General features: G+C 50.7%; 1 protein-coding gene across 2 annotated transcripts; it reads left to right on the top strand.

Moving 5' to 3' along the window:
* Positions 1–323: 323 nt before the first annotated feature.
* Positions 324–22,471, top strand: LOC134407527 (fumarylacetoacetate hydrolase domain-containing protein 2). Of its 2 annotated transcripts, none has more exons than XM_063139376.1 (8): positions 324–437; positions 8,555–8,850; positions 10,575–10,791; positions 12,318–12,377; positions 16,914–17,076; positions 18,016–18,124; positions 20,635–20,722; positions 22,048–22,471. In XM_063139376.1, exons 2-8 carry the CDS (start codon positions 8,561–8,563, stop codon positions 22,108–22,110), a joined length of 990 nt encoding a protein of 329 aa, XP_062995446.1. In that variant the 5' UTR covers positions 324–437; positions 8,555–8,560; the 3' UTR covers positions 22,111–22,471. The 2 variants fall into 2 exon arrangements, with proteins under 2 accessions (XP_062995446.1, XP_062995447.1); XM_063139377.1 differs by lacking the exon at positions 324–437 and adding an exon at positions 3,972–4,048.
* The last annotated feature ends 41 nt before the right edge of the window (positions 22,472–22,512 follow it).

The following is a 22,512-nucleotide window of genomic DNA, read 5'->3' on the forward strand; positions in this document are numbered from 1 at the left end:
GGCAGCTGGACAACCCTCTGTCAGGGATGCTTTAGGGTGGATTCCTGCATTGAGCAGGGGGTTGGACTCGATGGCCTCGTGGGCCCCTTCCAACTCTGCTATTCTATGATTCTATGATCTCAGGGACAACCGCGAAATCCCCTATCCAGACAGGGAGAAAGTTCCTTCTACACTCTTATCTCTGTGTCCGGTCATGGGTGTGCGTGCGTGAAAAAAAGTAAAGAAATACCGGCGTCTGATTGGACACCACCACCATCATCATCGTCTGCCGCGGGGCTTCCTGGGAGCTGTAGTGCGCCTGCCTTGCCTGGCCAAGCGCTGATGCATCGCTAAGGCTGCAGGGAGCGACGCGCAGCTGGAGCCGCGGACAGCTGTTGGGCAGCCCGGCTGGGGAGCCTCTCGCTGCCGCCGCCTCCTCCTCCTCCAACGGTCTGGAGGTATTTGTGGAGCAGCAGCAGCTGCAGCATGTGTGGGACCCCCCCCCCCTCCTCCCCATCCCGTCTGCAGGGCTGGGACCCGTGCAAAGGCGGCCAGGTTTGATTTGGAGGCTCGGGGGCGCCCCCCCCCCCAATCTTTCTGGGGTTTCTGCAGGAGAAGAGCCCCTTCCTGCTGGGCTTGAGAGGAGGATTCCCGCACGCACACAGCCCCAGAAAAGACAGGCATCTGCCCTGCACAGGCTGATTTATATGTCATGACTTACAGTAGAAGCAGGGCTCAGAGAAGTGGGGCAAATTGTAGTCAGGGGAGCTGCGCGTCTGATCAGTTTGCCGTCCAACAGCTGCTAACTCTCGACCCGCTGCACTCACTTTTTTTTGTTTATTTATTTATTACATAGAATCATAGAATAGCAGAGTTGGAAGGGGCCTACAAGGCCATCGAGTCCAACCCCCTGCTCAGTGCAGGAATCCACCCTAAAGCATCCCCGACAGATGGTTGTCCAGCTGCCTCTTGAAGGCCTCTAGTGTGGAGAGCCCACAACCTCCCTAGGTAACTGATTCCATTGTCGTACTGCTCTAACAGTCAGGACGTTTTTCCTGATGTCCAGCTGGAATCTGGCTTCCTGTAACTTGAGCCCGTTATTCTGTGTCCTGCACTCTGGGAGGATCGAGAAGAGATCCTGGCCCTCCTCTGTGTGACAACCTTTTAAGTATTTGAAGAGTGCTATCATATAACCCCTCAATCTTCTCTTCTCCAGGCTAGACATGCCCAGTTCTTTCCGTCTCTCTTCATAGGGCTTTGTTTCCAGACCCCTGATCATCCTGCTTGCCCTCCTCTGAACACGCTCCAGCTTGTCTGCCTCCTTCTTGAATTGTGGAGCCCAGAACTGGACACAATACTCTAGATTTGGCCTAACCAGAGCCGAATAGAGAGGAACCAGTACCTCACGCGATTTGGAAGCTATACTTCTATTAATGCAGCCCAAAATAGCATTTGCCTTTCTTGCAGCCATATCACACTGTTGGCTCATATTCAGCTTGCGATCTACAACAATTCCAAGATCCTTCTCATTTGTAGTATTGCTGAGCCAAGTATCCCCCATCTTGTAACTGTGCATTTGGTTTCTATTTCCTAGATGTAGAACTTGGCCTTTATCCCTATTAAATTTCGTTCTGTTGTTTTCAGCCCAGCACTCCAGCCTATCAAGATTGCTTTGAAGTTTTTTTCTGTCTTCTGGGGTATTAGCTATTCCACCCAATTTTGTGTCATCTGCAAATTTGATCAGCGTTCCCTGTACCAACTCCTCCAAATCATTAATAAAAATGTTGAAGAGCACTGGGCCCAGGACTGAGCCCTGCGGCACCCCACTCGTTGCCTCTCCCCAATTTGAGAAGGTTCCATTGATAAGTACGCTTTGAGTCCGATTCTGTAGCCAACTGTGCCTGTTTTCCTACTTAAGGAACTCAAGGTGGCGTACATAATCCCCCCTCCTCTTCTCCATTTTTATCCTCACAACAATAACCCTGTGAGGTGGGTTGGGCTGAGAGTCTGTGACTGGCCCAAAGTCACCCATGGCCGCGTGGGGACTAGAACCCAGATCTCCTGACTCCCAGTCTGACACTCTAACCACTGCACCACACTGGCTTTATCTTTAAACTGGATTCGTACCGGACAGCCTTTCAAATAGAGGACTGTCCTCTCTAAAGTAGTACGCTCTGCATTGCCACGTCCACCAAGGACAGGCAGAGGGAGCAGGGCCATTGGCCCGGTAGCCCTTTATCACCCACTTATTCTGCCTAGGGCCTCGGGTCCTGCGAAAGGGGCTTCTAATCCCCTGGAGTTCCTTTCTGCAAACCCCTGAGCCCTGTGACTGCTCTTCCGCCAGCCAGGGAAAACGTGGCAAGTAAGACTCAGGGGTTGCCATGGCCAGTCAAAAAGACATTTCCAACACATTTTGTTTCCTGCCGTCTAGGCAATGTACAAAAAGGCGAAACGTTCTGAGGGCCCCTTCTCTCAGTTCAGTCCCTTGCAGTTTCCCAAGGTGTTGGGCCTTGCCACTTTGGCCCCATGACTGACCCCGCTAGGTAACCAATAGGCTCTCCCCTACCTGTTAAGCCCCACCCCTGACTTGCCAGGCTCCACCCCTTGGCGCCTCCCCACTGCACCTCAGGCATCACTGGTCCAAGATACTTTGCTGCCTGAGGCAGACCAGCATCATCACGATGAGAAAAATTAAATTTCTTAGGCACTTATAAAAAATAAAAGACGAATACTTAAGGTGACTTACAACAAAATTGAAAAAAACAAAAATTTTAAATAGCTAAAAACAATTATTGATAAAATACTTTGACATCATAAAACAAACATCTCCTCTCCCCACTAAAGTCAAGGGCCCATAGTACTCAAAGTCGGTAAATTTGTTTTGGCACCTGAGGCAGAGAATCTCACAAGCGCCTTCGCCCCTCCCTGGCAGTAAAAATACAATAACAGATTTAAGGAGTGATCCTATGCATGCTGGCCTGGAGAATGCTGGGACTTTTTCTGCCTAACGTGTAGAATTGTAGCCGTAATAAGCCGTTTGCTGCCCAGGGCCGGTGTCAGACTATTTTGCACCCTAGGCAAGGCGAGTTACTTGCATCCCCTCCCCAAAATTGCCAACTTTGATTCAGCCGTTCAAGAAGAGTTTCTGAACTATTATATTTTCGTTTTATTATGTTTTTTCTTAAAACAGCTAATCTGTATAAAACTGTGGCCCTTTAAGGCCAGTACTGCGCCCCTCTGAGGTCTGCGCCCTGGATGGCTGCCTAGTTGGCCTAATGGTAGCGCCGGCCATGGTTGTGCCAGCCCTAATCTAATGATCTGAGCCTCCAGGGACCTGGTGCCTTTTCATTATCGTATAGGGACCCTTTTTTTCTGAGCGCCTGCAGAGAGTTTTGCTCATAGGTCTGTCTAGCTTTACCCCTGAAGTCATTTTTGCATGTCAGGAAAGCTCTTGAAGACACAGGAGCAGGAAAGAGGAGATTCTCTTCCCCCAGATGATCTGACTGTTAGAGCAGTACGACAATGGAACCAGTGACCTAGGGAGGTTGTGGGCTCTCCCACACTAGAAGCCTTCAAGAGGCAGCTGGGCAACCATCTTTCGGGGATGCTTTAGGGTGGATTCCTGCATTGAGCAGGGGGTTGGACTCGATGGCCTTGTAGGCCCCTTCCGCTATTCTATGATTCTATGCTGAGATCAAAGCTCCTCTTTGGGTGGGAGGGAGGGAGGGGGAGGCACACGGGGCTCTCCCCACCCCCTTCGCCCCCTCTATGAATCCCTGGCAAGCGGCTGGGTGTCTCTGCTCTCTGTGCTGCTTCGCCTGTCCTTATTCAACGGCGCACGTTCCTCTGTGGAGCTCCTGCTGCCTCTTCCTATCCTTTGCGTCCCCACCTTCTTTAGTCTCTTTCTTGCAGGGTCCTTCCTCAGGCCCGCCCACGGCATTTCCAACCTTTGGCCTCCAGGTGAAACCCTTCTCTTGCCCGGCTCCTGCACACCCTTCTGCGGGTGCGTCCCTCAGGGCCTCTCAGCCGAACGTGCGAACGGCCTCTCTTGGGGAGTGCGGTGTTTGAGGTACAAAAAGAAACAATGACCGGAAGCTATTCTCATGAGCACGCGGGGCGTTTGTTTCAATGTGCTGCTTCCCCGTTCGTTCGTGCAGCCATAAGCATTTGGCCCGGTTTGCCCACCCAGCAGCTGAGGCGGTGCCCTTGCACAACGGCCCGCTCCCTCCGTTAGAGCTGCCCGTCGCCCAGCTTAAAGACGTCTTAGAGCACAACCCTCTGCATGTTTATTTGGAAATGCCCCTGGGTTCAACAGGGCTTATTCCCTGGTAAGAGGCAATGTGGTTGCTGCCTTAGCTGATGAGTTGCATGGTACAAATGTGAGTCTTCTGGTAGCTGTGCAGTTTGCGTACGAATCGAATGATCCATTGGATGAAAAAGCAGCCTTTTATGTTCAAGGTGATGTGAACCTGTCAGCCTTCTGCCACGTGGTGCCTTCTGCCTTTTGAGCTGAATGAGAACCCCGAGTATCATGCTGCCTGGGGATGATGGGGATTACAGTCCAACACAACGAGGTGGTACCAAGTTGGGGATGGCTGGAGATAAGCACCCACTGCAACAGTTTCTTGGAGCCCCCCCCCCCCCGTCTGATCAGAACTCCTGGGTCCTTGTAAGGCAGAGGACCCAAGAAAGGAGACATGCGGTCACCTTGACATCGGCACAGGAAGGGATGATGTTGGTAGATGCACAAGAGACGGAATTGAAAGTGGCCAAATGGGCCAGTATTGCCACCCCCTGGCAAAGGCAGAAATTGCAGTAGAATTTTTAAAATTATTATTATTACCTTTATTATTATTATATTTATGTCCTGCCATTTTTCCTCCAAGGAACCCAAGGCGACGTACATAATCCTCCTCCTCCTCCTCTCCACTTTATCCTCACAACAACACCCCTGTGAGGTAGGCTGGGCTGAGAATCTGACTGGCCCAAAGTCACCCGGTGAGCTTCCATGGCCGAGTGGGAACTAGAACCCGGATCTCCCGACTCCCAGTCCAACACTCTAGCCACTACACCACACTGGCTTTACCCCAGAAATGGGCAGAAAAGGCCAAGGCAATTGATATTAATTGAGTACCAATTGGTAAGATTTGTGGGTTCCGTGGGAGATTTGTGGAAGAATATTGGAGTATGTTTTTTCTGGAAGATGGTACAGAATCTACATGTTGCCACGCCCAGAAGTGCTGAAATGGGCGCAGGAGTTGGACATTCAAAATGGCCACCACTTTGTCCCGAAAATTGACAGTCTTTCTCTCGTTTATGATGAATGGTTCAGATCAACTGTAACTTTATGCACTTATAACAGACATCTCCAACCTGGTGATCTCCATATGTGCTGGACTACAACACCCAGCATTTCCCAACCAGCCATGCTGACTGGGGGATGCTGGGAGTTGTAGTCCAGCATGCCTGGAAGGCACCAGATTGAGGAAAGGATTTGGTCTAGATTTGGAATGAAAAGGAAAATGCAGAACCTTGGTGATGTGGCCACATTTCTGCACTCTTCCTTTATACATAGCTGTCAAAGTCTGGCTAGAAAAATAACCCTGTAGCAGCATCTCTACCTGTCCTCCCTTGATAACCTGGGTGTTGTTGCTGTTACTTGTGTGTTTGTGATAAGCACCGCTATACACGCATGATGGCGCTGTATCTGCTAGAGATGCCAGAGCTGGGTTCTGAGTTACTTGTTGAGTTTTGCCACGGCCAAACTTAGCAATACCTTCGTGCCCTTCTGGGCTATAGGAGCAGACGATGCGCTTGAGCCTGAAAGCTGTCCAGGGTCCCACCAGCCTGCACGTGATCCTTCTTAAGTGCACTGGCTATTGCTGCCTTTCAGGCAATCAGTGGAATGGAAGAGGGCTTGATAACAGCCTCCCCGCCCCCAGTAACCCTTGCTGGCCTCCCCTGATGGAGAACACCTGCAGCAGAGCCAGGGGGAAGAGGCAGCCCCCTGCCAGGCTCTGGGGCACAGCCAATTGCCACCTCACCTTAGAGCTATAAAGAGCCCGGTGCGGGAGGGGAAGGTGCACAGCAGCAGCGTTTGCCTGAGCAGGACTCCTGGATCTCCCCATTAAGGCGGGGAAGGCAAGTAAGACAAAATGTGGCCTCCTTGATAGCCGTGCAGGGAGTGATTGTGTTTGGGGAGATGCAAAACCGCTGGGAGCCAAATTGGGTAGTATTGCCACACCCTGCCACAGGGTGACATTTACTAGGGTGACCCTACGGAAAGGAGGACAGGGCTCCTGCATCTTTAACAGTTGCACAGAAAAGGGAATTTCAGCAGGTGTCATTGATATACCTGCAGCACCTGGGGAAATTCCCTTGTCATCACAACCGTTAAAGCTGCAGGACCCCTGCCCTCTTCACCAGATACAAAAGAAGGCAGGGCTCTTGCAGCTTTAATGGTTGTGATGAAGAGGGAATTTCACCTGGTGCTGCATGCATACAAAGGACACCTGCTGAAATCCCCCTTTCTGTGCAACTGTTAAAGATGCAGGAGCCCTGTCCTCCTTTCCATAGGTTCACCCTATATTTGGTAAGATATGTTAGTCCGTGGGAAATTTGTGGAGGTTGGTGGCAGTGATGTCAGTGGGGCGGCGACTCCACTCTGGGTTTCAGTCAGAAGCAGTTAGAGCTATTCAAGGCGCTGAGCCTATTTTCGGGATTGGGTTCAGCACCTGAACAGAATCACCGCCCCGCTGGCATTGGACCCACCAGCCTCCACTGTTCTGATCTATTGTTTGGAGTCCGCAGGTGTGTTGGGCAGGAGATAAGACGTTCAAAACGGCCCCCACCCTGTCCAGAAAATTGGCAGTATCTCCCTCGTGGCTCAAATCATTAATGCTCTATAACTTTAGTGAATGGGAATGATACGTGGACGTGCAAAAATCGGACCATGCAGAGAAATCCAATGGCAACGTGTGACAGGTGTTGCTTCCTTTGGCATGCAGTGCTTTCTTGGTCTGAGTTGCGCAGTACAGGATCCGCGCATGTGCTGTCAGTGCTTACTTATGTTTGCTCACACCTGCATGTGTTGAGTGGTTGGGGTGACCATATGAAAAGGAGGACAGGGCTAATGTAGCTTTAACAGTTGTAGAGAAAAAGGATTTTCAGCAGGTGTCATTTGTATGCATGCAGCACCTGGTGAAATTCCCTCTTCATAGCAATAGTTAAAGCTGCAGGTGCCCTGTCCTTTTTCGTATCTGGTCAAGAGGGCAGGACTCCTGCAGCTTTAACTGTTATGAGGAAGACAAAATTTCACCAGGTGCTACATGCATTCAAATGACACCTGCAGAAATTCCCTTTTCTATACAACTTTAAAAATACAGGAGCCCTGTCCTCCTTTTCATATGGTCACCCTATGAGTGGTAATTTCTCAAATATGCATTGCGGACTGACTGGATAAATAAATCAAATTGCATAATTCTTATTAAGCTCTTCACTGGCTCGAATGATGCTAGTTGCATCCTCTGCGGTATCGGTGCACAGCCAAATCTTGATTCAGGCCAGCTTCAGGCTGCTATTTTTAAAAGAAACACTGCAAAAATAAGGACAACTCCCTCCGCCCGCTATCTTTTGCACTTAGCATCTTGACAACTGTTCTTATCAGTCCAAACCTAGACTAGAATTGTAGGGCATAACATTACGGTTAATTTGAGCCAGGAAGCATAAATGAGGGCGATATTGCCAATTTTGGGGACAAGGTTGTGGGCATTTTAAATGTTTGCCTCCTACCCCAACTTCATCCCTTGTGCAGGTGGTGCCAACATGTGGGTGCTCTTTCCCATGGGGCTGGGATATTATCTAGGGTGACCCTATGGAAAGGAGGACAGGGCTCCTGCAGCTTTAACAGTTGTATAGAAAAGGGAATGTCAGCAGGTGTCCTTTGTATGCCTGCAGCACCTGGTGAAATTCCCTCTTCATCACAAAAGTTAAAGCTGCAGCAGCCCTGTCCTTTTTCGTATCTGGTCAAGAGGGCAGGGCTCCTGCAGCTTTAACTATTGTGATGAAGAGAGGACTTCACCAGGGGCTGCATGCCTGCAAATGACACCTGCTGACATTCCCTTTTCTATACAACTGTTAAAGCTGCAGGAGCCCTGTCCTCCTTTTCATACGGTCACCCTACCGGATATTGTAACACAAATTCCCCTTAGGAAACCAGTTGTTCTCCTCCTATAGCCCTGAATGGAGAAATTATGAGAAACCAGTGAAACACAGACAACAGCGGCCGTCCGCGTGTTCCCTTGTTGCTGTTCCTGCTGTAGCCCTTGCTCCCTCTGCTCACGCGACCTTCCTCTCCCTAGTGGGACTTTGCTCCCTCTCCTCCTCGCTCGCTCTCGGCTGAATGCAGCAGATGTTTAACTGTCTTGAAAGCAGCTTCCCCTCCCTGGGTTCTAAAGGCTGGGACAGTGCAGTATTCCCTAGTGGTTGGAGGGTAGGGTGCCGTTCCTCCTCGAATGGTCCCGCCCCTGCACCCCTGGCCGTTTTCTGAGAGTCCGCGTCCTCTGCTTCCCTGCAGGTTTGGATGCCGGCCCCACTGCAAAGAACCCTTCTAGCGGGTCTCGGGCTGAGCTGGGCACGGCTGGGGAGGAGCCGCGGCTGGAGGCAGTCAGGATCCAGGGGTTTTTCCCACCTGCGCGGGGCCATGAGGCTGGTCCAGTTCTGCGTCAAGGGGTCACCAGCAGAGCCCCGGATCGGGCTGGAGGAGGAAGATGGAGGCGACGTGATTGATCTGAACGCTTGTGACCCATCTCTGCCCAGGACCATGCGGGCCTTCCTGGAGGGAGGAGACGCCGCCCTAGCTGTTGCCAAAAGGTAGGTGGGAGTCTGGCGGAGAGCCACAAAAGGGGGCTACTGGCCGGCCCAGAGGGTTTGGCAGGGGGCGACGCGGAAGGCTTTCAGGGTCTCTTGAATGCTTTGGCAAGGAGTTATGGGGAGGGCTGGAGGGCATGCAGGAAAAGTGGGATCTAGGGTGGGTCCAGTGAATAGTGAAGGAGCTGTAAACATATAGCCCTGCCCAGTTCTTCAAAACGTTCCTCTTCTGGGCAGGACTTGGCTTAAGCCCTCGGCTAAAACTGAGCTTAAGCATCTCTCCAACTGCCCTTGTTCACTTTGCGCCTTCCTTCTCCTCCCAACCCTCCCAGCTGTCACAATGGAACTGTAGGTTCCTTGGGGCTGGGACACGTCTCTCCCTTATGCTACCCTACAACGCCCCGTGAACGTCAGTGGCGCCATAGATGGAATCACATGAACCGTGCCTGCTCTCAGGCTTTGGAGACTTCCATCAGACAAGACTCGTATATTACGGAGCATTTCTCCATGGTCAATGGTTGCAGTTAAAAAAAGAGGGCCGGAAGGGGGGTGGGACCCTTGAAGTACTTAAGATACCAACTTTGCAATCATGCGTGCTCCCCCGGGAGCAAGCCCCACTGAACACACTAGGACTTCCTTTTAAATAACCATGCGCATCGTCAATCCTGTACCAGATATTTCAAACCTATAGATGCTCATTGTATATAAAGCCCTGGCCTGTAGCTTGTTTTGACATGGAGAGAGAAAACAGGTAAAATAAGAAGCCGTTTTCTCAGTGCCGACCCTACCGTCGAGTAGAGGGGACAGCAGCAGATCCAGCCGCAGATTTAGAGTGTTCTGAAAGGGCAGCAAATTTAATGTTAATGTCTTATTATTACTGCATTTGTTTCCAGGGAGGGGCAGAGATGCTTGTGGGATTCCAACCCCCCCCCCCCAGGTGTCAAAATAACTTGGTGGGCCATTTGATGTTCCGTCTCGCCATCAAAATTGGGTACAGTGCTAAACCCGGTTGTACAGTTGCCTGTTTTTCTTCTCTTTTCTTTTTATTGATCCTGTTCAGTTCCTTTTACTAGCCCTGTGTATTTAATCGTACCCCAACTGAAGATATTAAGGGGCTTGTGGTTTTTATGCTGTGTGCGTGCATTAGGAAAAGTTTCACCTGCTAGATGTGTACATTTTAGGCTGATAACAGCACAGGAGCAGGGTTTGAAAAAAGCGAATTGATTCATTAACCCTAATCCACCCCCGTCTCCTGTCCCAGGGACGGTAATAATATTCAGCATAGATTATCTCACGTCGATTATCTCAGTGAGCCTTACAACAACCCTGTAAGATAGGTTGGCATTTTAATTCCTGTACTACAGGTACAGGGAGCTGAGGCTGAGAGTGAATAGTTTGCCTACATATAGCAAGTGCAAAGCAGAGGTAAAATCTGAACTGGGACTTTGTAGCTCAGATTGGAGACGGTCAACAATTCAAAACCATTGAAAGAGTTCTTTCTTCCCTTAATAAATACATGGTTACTTTTGGCGAAACAGGCTTGGCAGGTTTTTGAAACAATGCAAGAACCTTCCAAACCTGTGAAAAGGAGATGAGTAGCCAACACCCACAATCAACAGCAATTCCTCTTGCCCGCCAGGCTGGTCTGTCTCCAGCCTCTGACGCTATGCCTGATACTGTCTTGGGTCCCTTTTGAAGATGTTCACGCCTCCATGCTGTATCCACAGAGCACAGGTGTCTGGCCAGCACGTCCTGCCCCGTGCCCGGATCACTCTTTTGGCTCCCGTCACAAACCCCGATAAAGTGATCTGCGTTGGGATGAACTACGTGGATCATTGCCTGGAGCAGAATGTGAAGATCCCCAAAGAGCCGATCATATTCAGCAAATTCGCCAGCTCCATTGTGGGGCCCTATGATGACATCATCCACCCAGCGGAAAGCAGTGTAAGAAGGGTTCTCCTCTGGTAGGGCGTCAGTTTTCAAGGATGCAGGAGTGACCTCCCTGCGAAAGGTTCAGGCTGGGCCAGGTCCCCGCAGATAGACAGACAGAAGCTGGGAAGGCATCCTCCACCTGGCTCCTGGATACACAGAGCTCCTGGATACACAGAGCCACGTGCCCGCAAAACAGCCATGGATCATTAATTTTCACTAAGGAATAAATGAAGTTCCTAGTCCATATGATGGCAGAAAAATACTTGGGAGAGTATGCATGGTACTTAGTGAAATCTCAGCCACCAGAAATGACCGCACATAATTTCAGTGCTCTGGAATAATTTCTCCCAGATCCTCTGCCCATACACTCCCTCCTCTTCATTCCCTCCCCTTTTACATTTCTTCGGATAATACGGACCCAGCGCTGCAAAATAACTCATCTATGGCCATTGGCTTACGCCTGTGCCAGGTCTTTCCATGGTGCAGAATTTGGATGGTTTCCACTGTTTGTACAGAAACAAGTGGAAACTCCTTTGTAGTGGTTTATACAATTTCTGCCATTTATGTGGTTGCCTAGAAGCGCAGATTGTTTTGGCCAGCAATAGCACTGGTTGTATACAAGGATGTGACATTCCTGGTTCAGAGATTATTTTTTAAAAAACTGATCTGTGGCTGATATTCCACTGCTATGGTTTCATCTTTTCTTTGAATACCATGGATCTATGGAAGCAAGCAATAATAATGATGATGATGATAATAACTGCTGCTGCTCTACCTCCAGCAGCAAAGTGTCTTGGACTAGCCCTGCCTGAAGTGCAGGGGGAGGAGCCAGGGGGCGGAGCCTGGCAAGTCAGGGTGGCACTTGGTAGATAGGGCATAGCCTACCAGGGTCAGTCGTGGAGCAAAAGAGGTGGGCCTCACTGCCCAACACCTTGGTAAACTGCAGCAAGCTAAACTAAGAAGATGTATCTTCCTTGGCTGCCTGTATTTCATGTCTCTTTGGTCTCCTTGACACAGGGTGGAACATTTCCCTGCGAGCCTTCTTAGAGTTTCTCTACATGAGCGATTTATTTCATGCTCATGATTGGCCACCCACAGAAGTTTATGGTCCTTTCCATGACACATCCTGGAGGGTGATGGTATTTCCCGTGCCTTCCCCCAGTAATCTCGCATTAAAAAAGATCAAAGAACTTTTTGAAAAGATCTGTTTAAAATCCACTATTTAAAATTCTCTGTTGCGCTAAAAATTCTCACGGGATATCCCCCGTGTGTAAAGTTGGCATTGGTCTATAATACAGCCACTAGATGATGCTGTTTCATTGAGCTTGATGGAGAGGGGAAGTTTTCAATTACAAATCACGTGGTCGTGGTTGGTCACCCATCTAAAGAAGCCCATAGCGTACATGGAAAAACTTGAGAGAGAGAAAAAGCCTGCTAAGGCTGTGGGTTTTTTTCTTTAATATGGAGACATCCTTAGTCAGTCACTGGTCTCTCCAGTGCCAAGACGGAAGCTCAACACTGCCTGTTTCCTCTTCTAGGAAGTCGACTGGGAAGTGGAGCTGGCCTTTGTCATTGGGAAGAAAGGAAAACACATCCAGGTAACTCTAAAGTCAGCGGTGGGAAACTGGGAACGAACTCAAAAACGTGCCTTTGCATCTTTGTTTTGTTCTTGTAAGTCACTTTTTCCCAGGTGACCAGGGCAGGCAGCTCCGAGATGAATAGTGTTACCCTAGGCAGTGCAACTTGCTACTCTTGAATACTAGAGCTGTGCACGGACCCCCCGATCCTCTCTGGATCCCGATCTGCAACTTCCGGATTGGGTCCACTCCGCCCCGTGTTGATCCGCTCTGATCCTCTGTGGGGCTCCAGATCCGGATCGGGGCTCCGTGTTTCCCCCCACCATAGACGGCGGCGCCAGGTAAGGCCCCGTTGCGTTCCGCCGCCGGCTGTTTGAGGCCTCGGTTTGAGGCTGTTTGAGGCCTCAGTTGAAGCCGCTGCTGGAACGCGACGGAGGCAGGTAAGCCCCCCCTCCCCGCTGCCCCCTTACCTGGCTCTGCCGCCGTTACCACACGGATTGCGGCGGCGCCAGGTAAGCCCCCCTCCCGCCACACTTACCTTTTTTTCGGAGCTCTGGATCGAGGCGAAGGATCCACTTCGTCTCGATCTGCAGCTCCCTCGACCTGATCTATCTCCGCCTTTGTCAGAGGCAGATCACGCCGCTTCGCTATTGATTCTAAGAACCGAAGCGAAGTGGAGCAGAGCCCTACTGAATACGGGGCTATAGGACTGCTGCTTAAAATTGCTTTTATTTGTTAAGATACTTCTATTTGGCTTCTTATATTAACATCCTTAAGCTGTTGACATTTAATTACAATGTAATAGCCCAAATAAAACATTAAAAATGTTACAGTGCTAAATAACAATAGTGTATTAACAGAGCCCCTCATAGGTCATGGAAAGCCTGTGTAAACAGGTGTGTTTTCAAGAGGTGCTTCAAACTTGCCACTGTTGAACCACACGTGGGTGAGCGTTCCAAAGGGTGGGTGCCACCACTGAAGAGGCCCACTTACATATCACTACCTGGCAATGTTCTGTTGGCCACGGAACGGCCAGTAAGCTCTCCTTGAAAGATTCCAGTTCCGGGGACCACCCACCCGTAGTGTTTCTATCTTGTCAGGATTCAGCTTCATTTAGTTAGCCATCCGGTCCATCACTGCATCCAGGCACCAGACATGTCCTCTCCCGATTCAGATGCCACAGAAATCCCCAAATCTCCTAATGAATGATAAAATCCAAGTGCAGCATTGCATCTATTGCTCATTACCACCACTGGGGTCCTTGGTGCTTTGCAGATTTTTGTAAATAAAACAGACCCATCTGTTCCCCGGAAGAGTTTACAGTCTGAATGGCGGCGAGAGGGAGGGAAGGGCAAGGCGACAGGATGAAAGCACAAAGAGGAGGCAGGAGATCAGGAAGGGATGGGGGAACCCCAAGGTTCATCTTCCCGTTGGGGGGCGAGGACCGAAGCATCCCAGAGGAAAGGGCGGTGTTACCACGTGCCCTCGTCCGGGCCGGTCATGTTCAGGAAGTGTGCACGAAGAGCACGTATCCTCCATGCCTCTAGCCTAGAGTCGGCAGGAATTGGGGTGCTTGAGTCGGGAAAAGGAAGGGCTCAGAAACTGGGCTCTGTAAAGCAGGCGTCCCCAGCCTTTTTGGGCCCCTGGGCACATCTGGGAATTTGAGACCCTGCTGTGGGCACCACCACAAAATGCCCCATCGACGGAGCGTTGCTTTGGCCTCAACCCGTCGCGCTGATGGATCTTATGGTTCGCTTGGTGCCTACAGCGTACTCCTTTCGTTGCCAGCTGAAGACCTTTTTATTTTCTCAGTATTTATTTATTTATTTATTACATTTCTATACCGCCCAATAGCCGAAGCTCTCTGGGCGGTTCACAAAAATTAAAACCACAATAAAACAACCAACAGGTTAAAAGCACAATTACAAAATACAGTATAAAAAGCACAACCAGGATAAAACCACGCAGCAAAGTTGATATAAGATTAAAATACAGAGTTAAAACAGTAAGATTTAAATTTAAGTTAAAATTAAGTGTTAAAATACTGAGAGAATAAAAAGGTCTTCAGCTGGCGACGAAAGCAGTACAGTGTAGGCGCCAGGCGGACCTCTCTGGGGAGCTCATTCCACAACCGGGGTGCCACAGCGGAGAAGGCCCTCCTCCTAGTAGCCACCTGCCTCACTTCCTTTGGCAGGGGCTCACGGAGAAGGGCCCCTGTAGATGATCTTAAGGTCCGGGCAGGTACATATGGGAGGAGGCGTTCCTTCAGATAACCTGGCCCCAAACCGTTTAGGGCTTTAAATGTCAATACCAGCACTTTGAATTGGGCCCGGACCTGGACTGGCAGCCAATGAAGCTGGAAAAGGACTGGCATAATATGATCTTGCTGGCCAGTCCCTGTTAGTAAATGGGCTGCCCTGTTTTGTACCAGCTGAAGCTTCCGGACCGTTTTCAAAGGCAGCCCCACGTATAACGCATTGCAGTAATCCAAGCGAGAGGTTATCAGAGCATGGATAACTGTAGCTAGGCTATCTCTGTCCAGATAAGGGCGTAGTTGGTATATCAACCTAAGCTGATAAAAGGTGCTCTTTGCCACTGAGTTCACCTGTGCCTCAAGTGACAGTTCTGGATCCCAGAGCACCCCCAAACTACGGACCCGATCCTTTAGGGGTAGTGCAACCCCGTCCAGGACAGGGCAAACATCACCTCGCCGGACAGATGAACCACCCGCTAACAGTACCTCCGTCTTGTCTGGATTGAGTCTGTTTGTTAGCCCTCATCCAGTCCATTACCGTGCCCAGGCACTGGTTCAGAACAGTCACTGCCTCACCTGGGTTTGATGAAAAGGAAAGGTAGAGCTGGGTATCATCTGCATATTGATGACACCTCAGTCCACATCTCCGGATAACCTCCCCCAGCAGCTTCATGTATATGTTAAACAGCATAGGGGATAAGATAGAGCCCTGCGGCACCCCATGGCTTAGGAGCCACGGCACAGAGCAATAATCCCCCAGCAACACCTTCTGGAATCGGCCATCCAAGTAGGAGCGGAACCACTGCAACGCAGTACCTCCAACTCCCAGCTCAGACAACCTATCCAGAAGGATACCATGGTCGATGGTATCGAAGGCCGCTGAGAGGTCCAGGAGAACCAACAGGGTTGCACTCCCCCTGTCTCTCTCCCGACAGAGGTCATCCCACAGGGCGACCAAGGCAGTTTCCGTTCCAAAACCAGGCCTGAAACCCAATTGAAATGGATCTAGATAATCCGTTTCATTCAAGAGTGCCTGGAGTTGTCCTGTAACCACCCGCTCAAGCACCTTGCCCAGGAAGGGGATATTAGCCACCGGCCTGTAGTTGTTAACATCCTCTGGGTCCAGGCTAGGCTTCTTCAGGAGTGGTCTAATTACTGCCTCTTTTAAAGTTTAATTTAACTTAAACTTTGCTGTTTTAATTCCATATTTTAACCTATATCAATTTTTGCTGTGTGGTTTTAATCCTGGTTGTGCTTTTTATATTGTATTTTGTATTCGTGTTTTTAAATTGTTGGTTGTTTTTATGCTCTTCATGGTTTTAATTTTTGTAAACCGCTCAGAGAGCTTCGGCTACTGGGCGGTATAAAAATATAACAAATAAATCAATAAACCTTCGGCTGCGTTTTATATATGCCACTTTTAAGTGGAATGTTATTTGGATGTATGGTTTGCTTTCGTTGAAGGCCATGTATTATTGTTAGAACATTGTATGCATTTCCTGTGTATCCATTGCTAAGGGTACATACAAATCCATGTGCGCATATTAACAAGAGGGGCAGGTTTTTTGGGTGGGTGGGTGCCTGTGGACACCACATTGGGGACTCCTGCTCTAAAGAATTAATCTGTCCACACACCATGGTCAGCAGCTGGGGGCCTCCTCTGCAGTGCGCCCCCTCCTCATTTGTGGCATTCCCTGCCTGGAAAGGCCTATGTGGCCACATCACTGTGTGCCTTCCAGGATCCGATGAACCTCTAGTTATTTAAAGAGGCTTTTGAGGGAAGCTGAACCCATCATTGATCGTTTCCTGATTCTATGATTACAATGGCATGGTGTTTTTGTCATTGTCTGTGCTGAGTTCTCCGCAGTGGAATAAAAGCAGGACAGGCATTTTTCAAACAACGGAAGACACAGAGTGGGGTGGAAGTGAGTGAAAGAATCCTAGAATAGTAGAATTGGAAGGGGCCTCTGAGGCCATCAAGCCCAACCCCCTGCTCAATGCAGGAATCCACTTTAAAGCATCCCTGATAGATGGCTGTCCAGCTGCCTCTGGAAGGCCTCTAGTGTGGGAGAGCCCACAACCTCCCTAGGTAACTGATTCCATTGTCGTACTGCTCTAACAGTCAGGAAGTTTTTCCTGACATCCAGCTGGAATCTGGCTTCCTGTTACTTGAGCCCATGATTCCATGTCCTGCACTCTGGGAGGATCGAGAAGAGATCCTGGCCCTCCTCTGTGTGACAACCTTTCAAGTGGTTGAACTTTTCAAGATGCTGGGTCTAATTCTGCCCTTCTCCTCTCCCCAGGAGTCGGACGCCATGGGCCACGTTGCCGGGTTCACGGTTGCCCATGACGTGAGCGCCAGAGACTGGCAGATGAAGAGGAACGGGAAGCAGTGGCTTCTGGGGAAAACCTTTGACACCTTTTGCCCGCTGGGGCCAGCTCTCGTTACCAAGGACGCTGTGTCAGGTTTGGAAGCTAGCAGTTGGGTTGTTGTTCTCTCCCTGTTTTTCACTCTTGAGGAAAGGACGAGGCGGCCTTCGCCCAGGCTCCCAGCTGCTGCACGTAAAATGGCTGAGCCCCTTGCACCCTCTTGGGCAGTCCGGAGCCTCCTGAGGCCCACTGAGGCTGTCTGACTGAACCCCCAAGCAGTTTCCTCCCTCCTTCCTGTACCAACGTCCCCCTCCCCAACTTCGACTCCTCCTGGCCACGACTCCCCCCCCACCTGCTCTTCCTGTCCACTTGGCCTTCTCCTTGCCTCAGTCTTCCCTCGCCCCATTTCCCTCCCCCCTTCTTCTGCCTGGGCAGGGCTGTGCGTGCAGCCCTCCCCTCCCCAGGCACATGTCAAGCTGTGCTCCTCCTCCTCCTCCTCTTCCTCCCTGGCCTGACTCGCAGGGCATGAGGGCCCCAGCAGCGTCTCCTCTGCACCACATCAGAGTTGGCTGCCCTTGCAGGAAGTGTGGCCGGCTGTGATAGTGCCAGGTTGGAGACCCGAGTGCTTAGGCCAGCGCTTGCGCCACTGTGGGCAAGCCAGGAGCACAGCCTCACCTGAACCAGGAGGGAGAAGGCGGCCCAGCCATACTGCCCGACTGGCAGGCAGCCAGGCACGTGCCTGGTGTGGGCAGGAGCGCGCTGTCTAGCACTAGCTTATATATGACCCCATGTTGCCCATCATCAAGTTAGCATCTGGACAGCAGACCCAGTGAGCTCAGGTCATAACCTTCCCTGCTGTGGTGAGATGTTATATTTCTATTCAAATTATAGTTGTTATTCCAAAATTTGCAAATGGATGCCCCCCTTTGTCCTCTTTTGGCCATGCGGAAGCGGCCACCCAGGTATCTTTGGAGCGGCATTCTCTCTCTCGTTTGGGATTTCCCTTTGCTCTACATCTCTCTCGTTATACTCTAGACCCTCACAATCTGGGGATCCGTTGCCGAGTGAATGGGGAGCTTGTCCAGAACAGCAGCACCAATCAGATGATCTTCAAAACGGAGGCGCTTGTCGCGTGGGTCTCCCAGTAAGTCGTTCCTCCTCCGCCCCATCCTGCCCAGGCCCCAATTCAGTTTTGACCTTGGAATGCCCTTCCTTCAATAGAGAATGCCCTCCCCCACACCAGCCGGTCAGATCCAAGGAGAAGGTCTTCACTCTAGATCCTTGCAATTAGAAAAGTGAGCTCAGTCCTTGCAAAGAACAGGGCTTTGACGGTGGTTGCCCCAGGGCTCAAGAATGATCAGTGCACCTCCCATTGGGAACAGTAGAAGATGCCTGTTGCAGGACTGCTTTTATTTATTTCACAGTATTTATGTATCCCTTACATTAAAGAAATTTCCAAGTGATGTACAGAAAACAAGTCTTCATACACAGGACAAAATTTCCTTGCCTGTTGTAAAGGTGTGTTTTCAGTAGGGCTGCGCTCTGCTTCTCTTCAGGTTGGAGAAGCAGAAGCGGATCGGGGTGCTTTGCCTCCCCTTAAGGCGGAGGTGAAGAGGATCGGGGGGGGGCAGTGGAGTGTCGCAGAGTGGATCGAGATGAAGGTGGATCCTTCGCCTCGATCCGGAGCTTTGGAAAAAAGGTAAGGGGGCACTGCTGTCGCCCATGCGGCGATGGCAGCAGAGCCAGGGAAGGGGGGGTCTCACCTGGTCTGTCGCGGCCCGTCGCCAGCTTCACTAGAGCCCGCAGCTCAACCCAGCCTACAGTCCCAGGTTGAGCTGTGAGCTCTAGTGAAGACGGCAACGGGCCGCGATGGACGAGGTAAGTGGTGTGTGCAAGTGGGGGTTTACCTGGCCCTGCCGCCGTCGCCCATGCGGCGATGGCAGCGGAGCCAGGTAAGGGGCAGGGGGGAAGGGTCTTACCTGTGTCTGGCCTCAGTCCGGCGGTGGCTTCAACTGAGCCCGAGGACTCAAACTGGAAGACCAGGCCGTGGCCTGGTCTTCCTGTTCGAGTCCTCGGGCTCAGTTGAAGCCGCCGCCAGACGGAGCTCTGCAGCGAAGTGGACCACTGGCGAATCGGCGCGCAGCGGACCCGATCTGGAAGTTGTGGATCGGGATCTGAAGCGGATCGGGGGGTCCGTGCACAGCCCTAGTTTTCAGTAGGTGCCAAAAACCCCGGGAGTGTTGGTACTTGTGGTGACAGGGAGTTCCAGAGAGCTCCTGTGATGGACTGGTCCTCCAAAAACATGGGTACCACCAGGAGGATATCTCCTGATGAGTACAGCAAGCAAGGTTGTTTTATGATGGTTTTAATTTTTGTGAACCGCCCAGAGAGCTTCGGCTATTGGGCGGTATAAAAATGTAATAAATAAATAAAGTAGGCCAGTAGGGGATCAGGCATCTCAAGGGCAAGACTGGTGTGGGCAGGAATTCTATGGGAGTACAGTATGTGGTACCAGGCAAAGAATTCAAGTTCCAGGGAATTTCCGCTTTCATGTTAAAAACGTTAGAAGTAAATTTCTAGTTCTTATGGGTGGCAGTGTGTGGCCAATGGCAGCTGAAGTCACAGAAGCCAAAATGGGGGACGAATAAGATTGCAATTGGCTGCGGGGCGAGGACTGGGTGCCTGCTGAGGCCACTGTCTGTCTGGATGAGCAGCAAAACCAAAATAAACTCTGCGAAGGGAAGAAGTCATGCAAATCTGCTGTTTCAATACTTTTATACAGGTTGCAGAATTCAGGATTTCTTGGTGCAGAACCTAGGTTGGTTGGGTGCTGAATACTTGTGTTATGCATTTACTTGCAATATTTGCAACCCACTTTTCAGCCTGAAAACAAGCCTCCAAGATAACAGAACATTAAGACTCAATAAGGTGTTTTTTTAAAAAAAAGGGTTTGGTGACTGATGAGTACAGCACACGGTGGGGAAGGAGGTAAAATGTCCTCCTCTCGGATGTTACTGCTCTTGGGTAACATCTAGGCTGGGTCCTGACTCTCGGCGGCTGCTTTACAGTCTCTTGATTTGAGTGGGATTTAAGTAGCCTGAGTGCAGGATTGGCAGCTCAGCTAGCTAGCTAAATCAAGCCACTGGACTGTCTGAAGCATCTTGAGGAATGCTGCTGCCATTAATCTGTTGGAGCTGCTGTTCCCCGCTGCCTCCATTTCGTCGTGATTTCCCTCCTTTTGCAGGCACAGAACCGCTTCCACGTAAGTCCTTTCCTTATGTGCGTAGGCTGAAGTGTGGTGGCCAGAGTCGGGGCAGTGCCCTCATTCAAACACACATGCATACGGTGTGGGGTGCTGCTCCCTCCCCCATCTGTGTCAGGGCTGGGGGCACAAGTAAGCCCTCCCAATGTTGATGGAGTGCAACTCCCATCAGACCTAGCCAGCCCGGGCCAACAGTGCAGGACGATGGGAGATGCACACGGTCTGGAGGGCCACATATTCAGTGGTCCCCATCCCTGGCTTACGTGCTGGAAAAGGGGCACATAATGTTTGAGACTCCCACACGAGGCCTTTCCGCTGGCCAAGCACAACTGGTTTGACATTGCTCCTCCGCCATGTGCTCTGGGAACCCTTTCTAAATCGTCTCTTGACAGGTTCATCACCCTGTACCCAGGAGATGTCTTCCTCACAGGGACCCCGCCCGGCGTTGGAGTTTTCCGGAAGCCCCCCGTCTTCCTCAAGGTGAGTGCTGTTCCCAGTTAATGTTCCCAGTTCCGTCGGCACCTGCTCGCATTAGGACCCTTTGAATAGCCTCAACTGCAGGGTTCCACGTTTCCCCTTCTGTAGCATCCTGACACCTAGCCCACTTTTCTTCTGTAATCGGGACCACCTTTGTGTCACATTCCTGTCCTCAAAATCCATCTCGGAAAGGGACCGACCTAAGACATTAGAAGGCGTCAGCAAGAATGCACGGTGGTGTTTAGAAAGGAAATAAAAGGTGCAGGCAGGAAGAGGCTAAGCGATGGAAGCCCGAAAGCCCCTCTTCCAAGCCAACCCTCAGGGATTTGGTCACCTACCTCACCCCACCTGCAAAGGGGAAAGTAGGAATTCCTTCCTCAGGATCACTGGGAGGACTGCAGGTAAGTGAACTGAGTGGTTTAGAGGCTAAAGTGAGCATAGATCAGTGGCAGGGCAGCCTAGGTCCAGGTTCTCTGGTTCAATTCCCAGCTGCTGCCAGCCGGAGCAGGCCGGAGGGACCAATGGTCAGACTTGGTCTAAAGCAGGTTCCTAATGGTGACTGCAGACACACCAGCTGGGCCCCAGGTTCCTCCCAGCCTTTGGGTAGCCGTGCTGGAGCACAGCTGTTCTTTGCGCTACTTGTGGAGGACAGAAGCAGTCATGGGAGAAGAACCCGGCCTGCTCAAGTGGGAAGCAGCTGGGAGCCAGGGCCTGCTTGGGCTAGGGACCCTCCCAAGGAGAACGCTCCAGTGGCCGTGCAGGCTTCTGCCCTCCTTTCAGCCATGGGGCAGAGCAGACTGCCTGGACTAGGGAGTGGAGCGTTTGGTCTCAGGTGCCCTCTTGAGGGAACATGTCTTGTCTCTCTTGTCAGAGGAGATATGGGCCTAGCGATCCTAAGCATGTTTCCTCTGAAGGAAGGAAGGCCCACTGAGTAAGCACTGGGGCTTTGCTGTCTAGAAAGTGTGCTGAGAAGTGCAGCTGTACTGTCTTCCTTGGTTTTCTTACGTGCCCTGAACAAGTAATGCACATCCACCCCAGAAGTCTGTATTAATGCCCCATTGGTAGTATTAAAGTGAAACTGTCATGAGCATCTATATTGCTGGTTCTTACAAAGAAATACCCACAACAAATTCTCTGCTATTTTGCAATATAAACTTTTCATTGCACCTTAAACTGCATGGTTATGATATGCTGAACACTATTTAATGTTTGCGTTTGTAAAGGTTACAATATTTCGGGAACACAAGATCTGTCGTGGGATGGGGGCATTGCACAAGCACGTTATTGCAATTTAATAAGGGGGCTGTTGTGATTCTCTCGTACCACAGAGAGGGGATGAAGTGCAGTGTGAAATTGATGATCTGGGGATCATCCGGAACAAGGTAGCTTGAAGATTTTGGGCTGCATCCTTTGAGCTGGCGGCTGGCTCACCTGTCCCTGCACAGCTGCACCTACAATGCTCGAGTGCCTTCACTGATTCTGATCATGAGCACAGATTAAGGAAATTCTGGGGATTAAGGTCATTGGGATTGCCCCTGCCGGGATTACTCCTGCCAGGTGCCATAAAACTGGGGAGGTAGATAGTGTTTCAGAAATCACTGGCAGTTCCTGAACACCTCAGTGAAGAAAAGCGAATGTAAGAAGATCATCTGTGGTACAGCACACGCTATAGACTGCGGCTGTGACGTTCCCATTAAATGCTGCAAAGCTTTCCAGATTGTTGAACTAGAATAAAGCACCTATTAAAACTCACATTGGAGCCTAGCTTTTTGTACCATTGTTTCGGGCACGGA

The sequence above is a fragment of the Elgaria multicarinata genome, chromosome 12 (genome assembly GCF_023053635.1).
Source record: "Elgaria multicarinata webbii isolate HBS135686 ecotype San Diego chromosome 12, rElgMul1.1.pri, whole genome shotgun sequence".
Classification (NCBI taxonomy): Eukaryota; Metazoa; Chordata; class Lepidosauria; order Squamata; family Anguidae; genus Elgaria; species Elgaria multicarinata.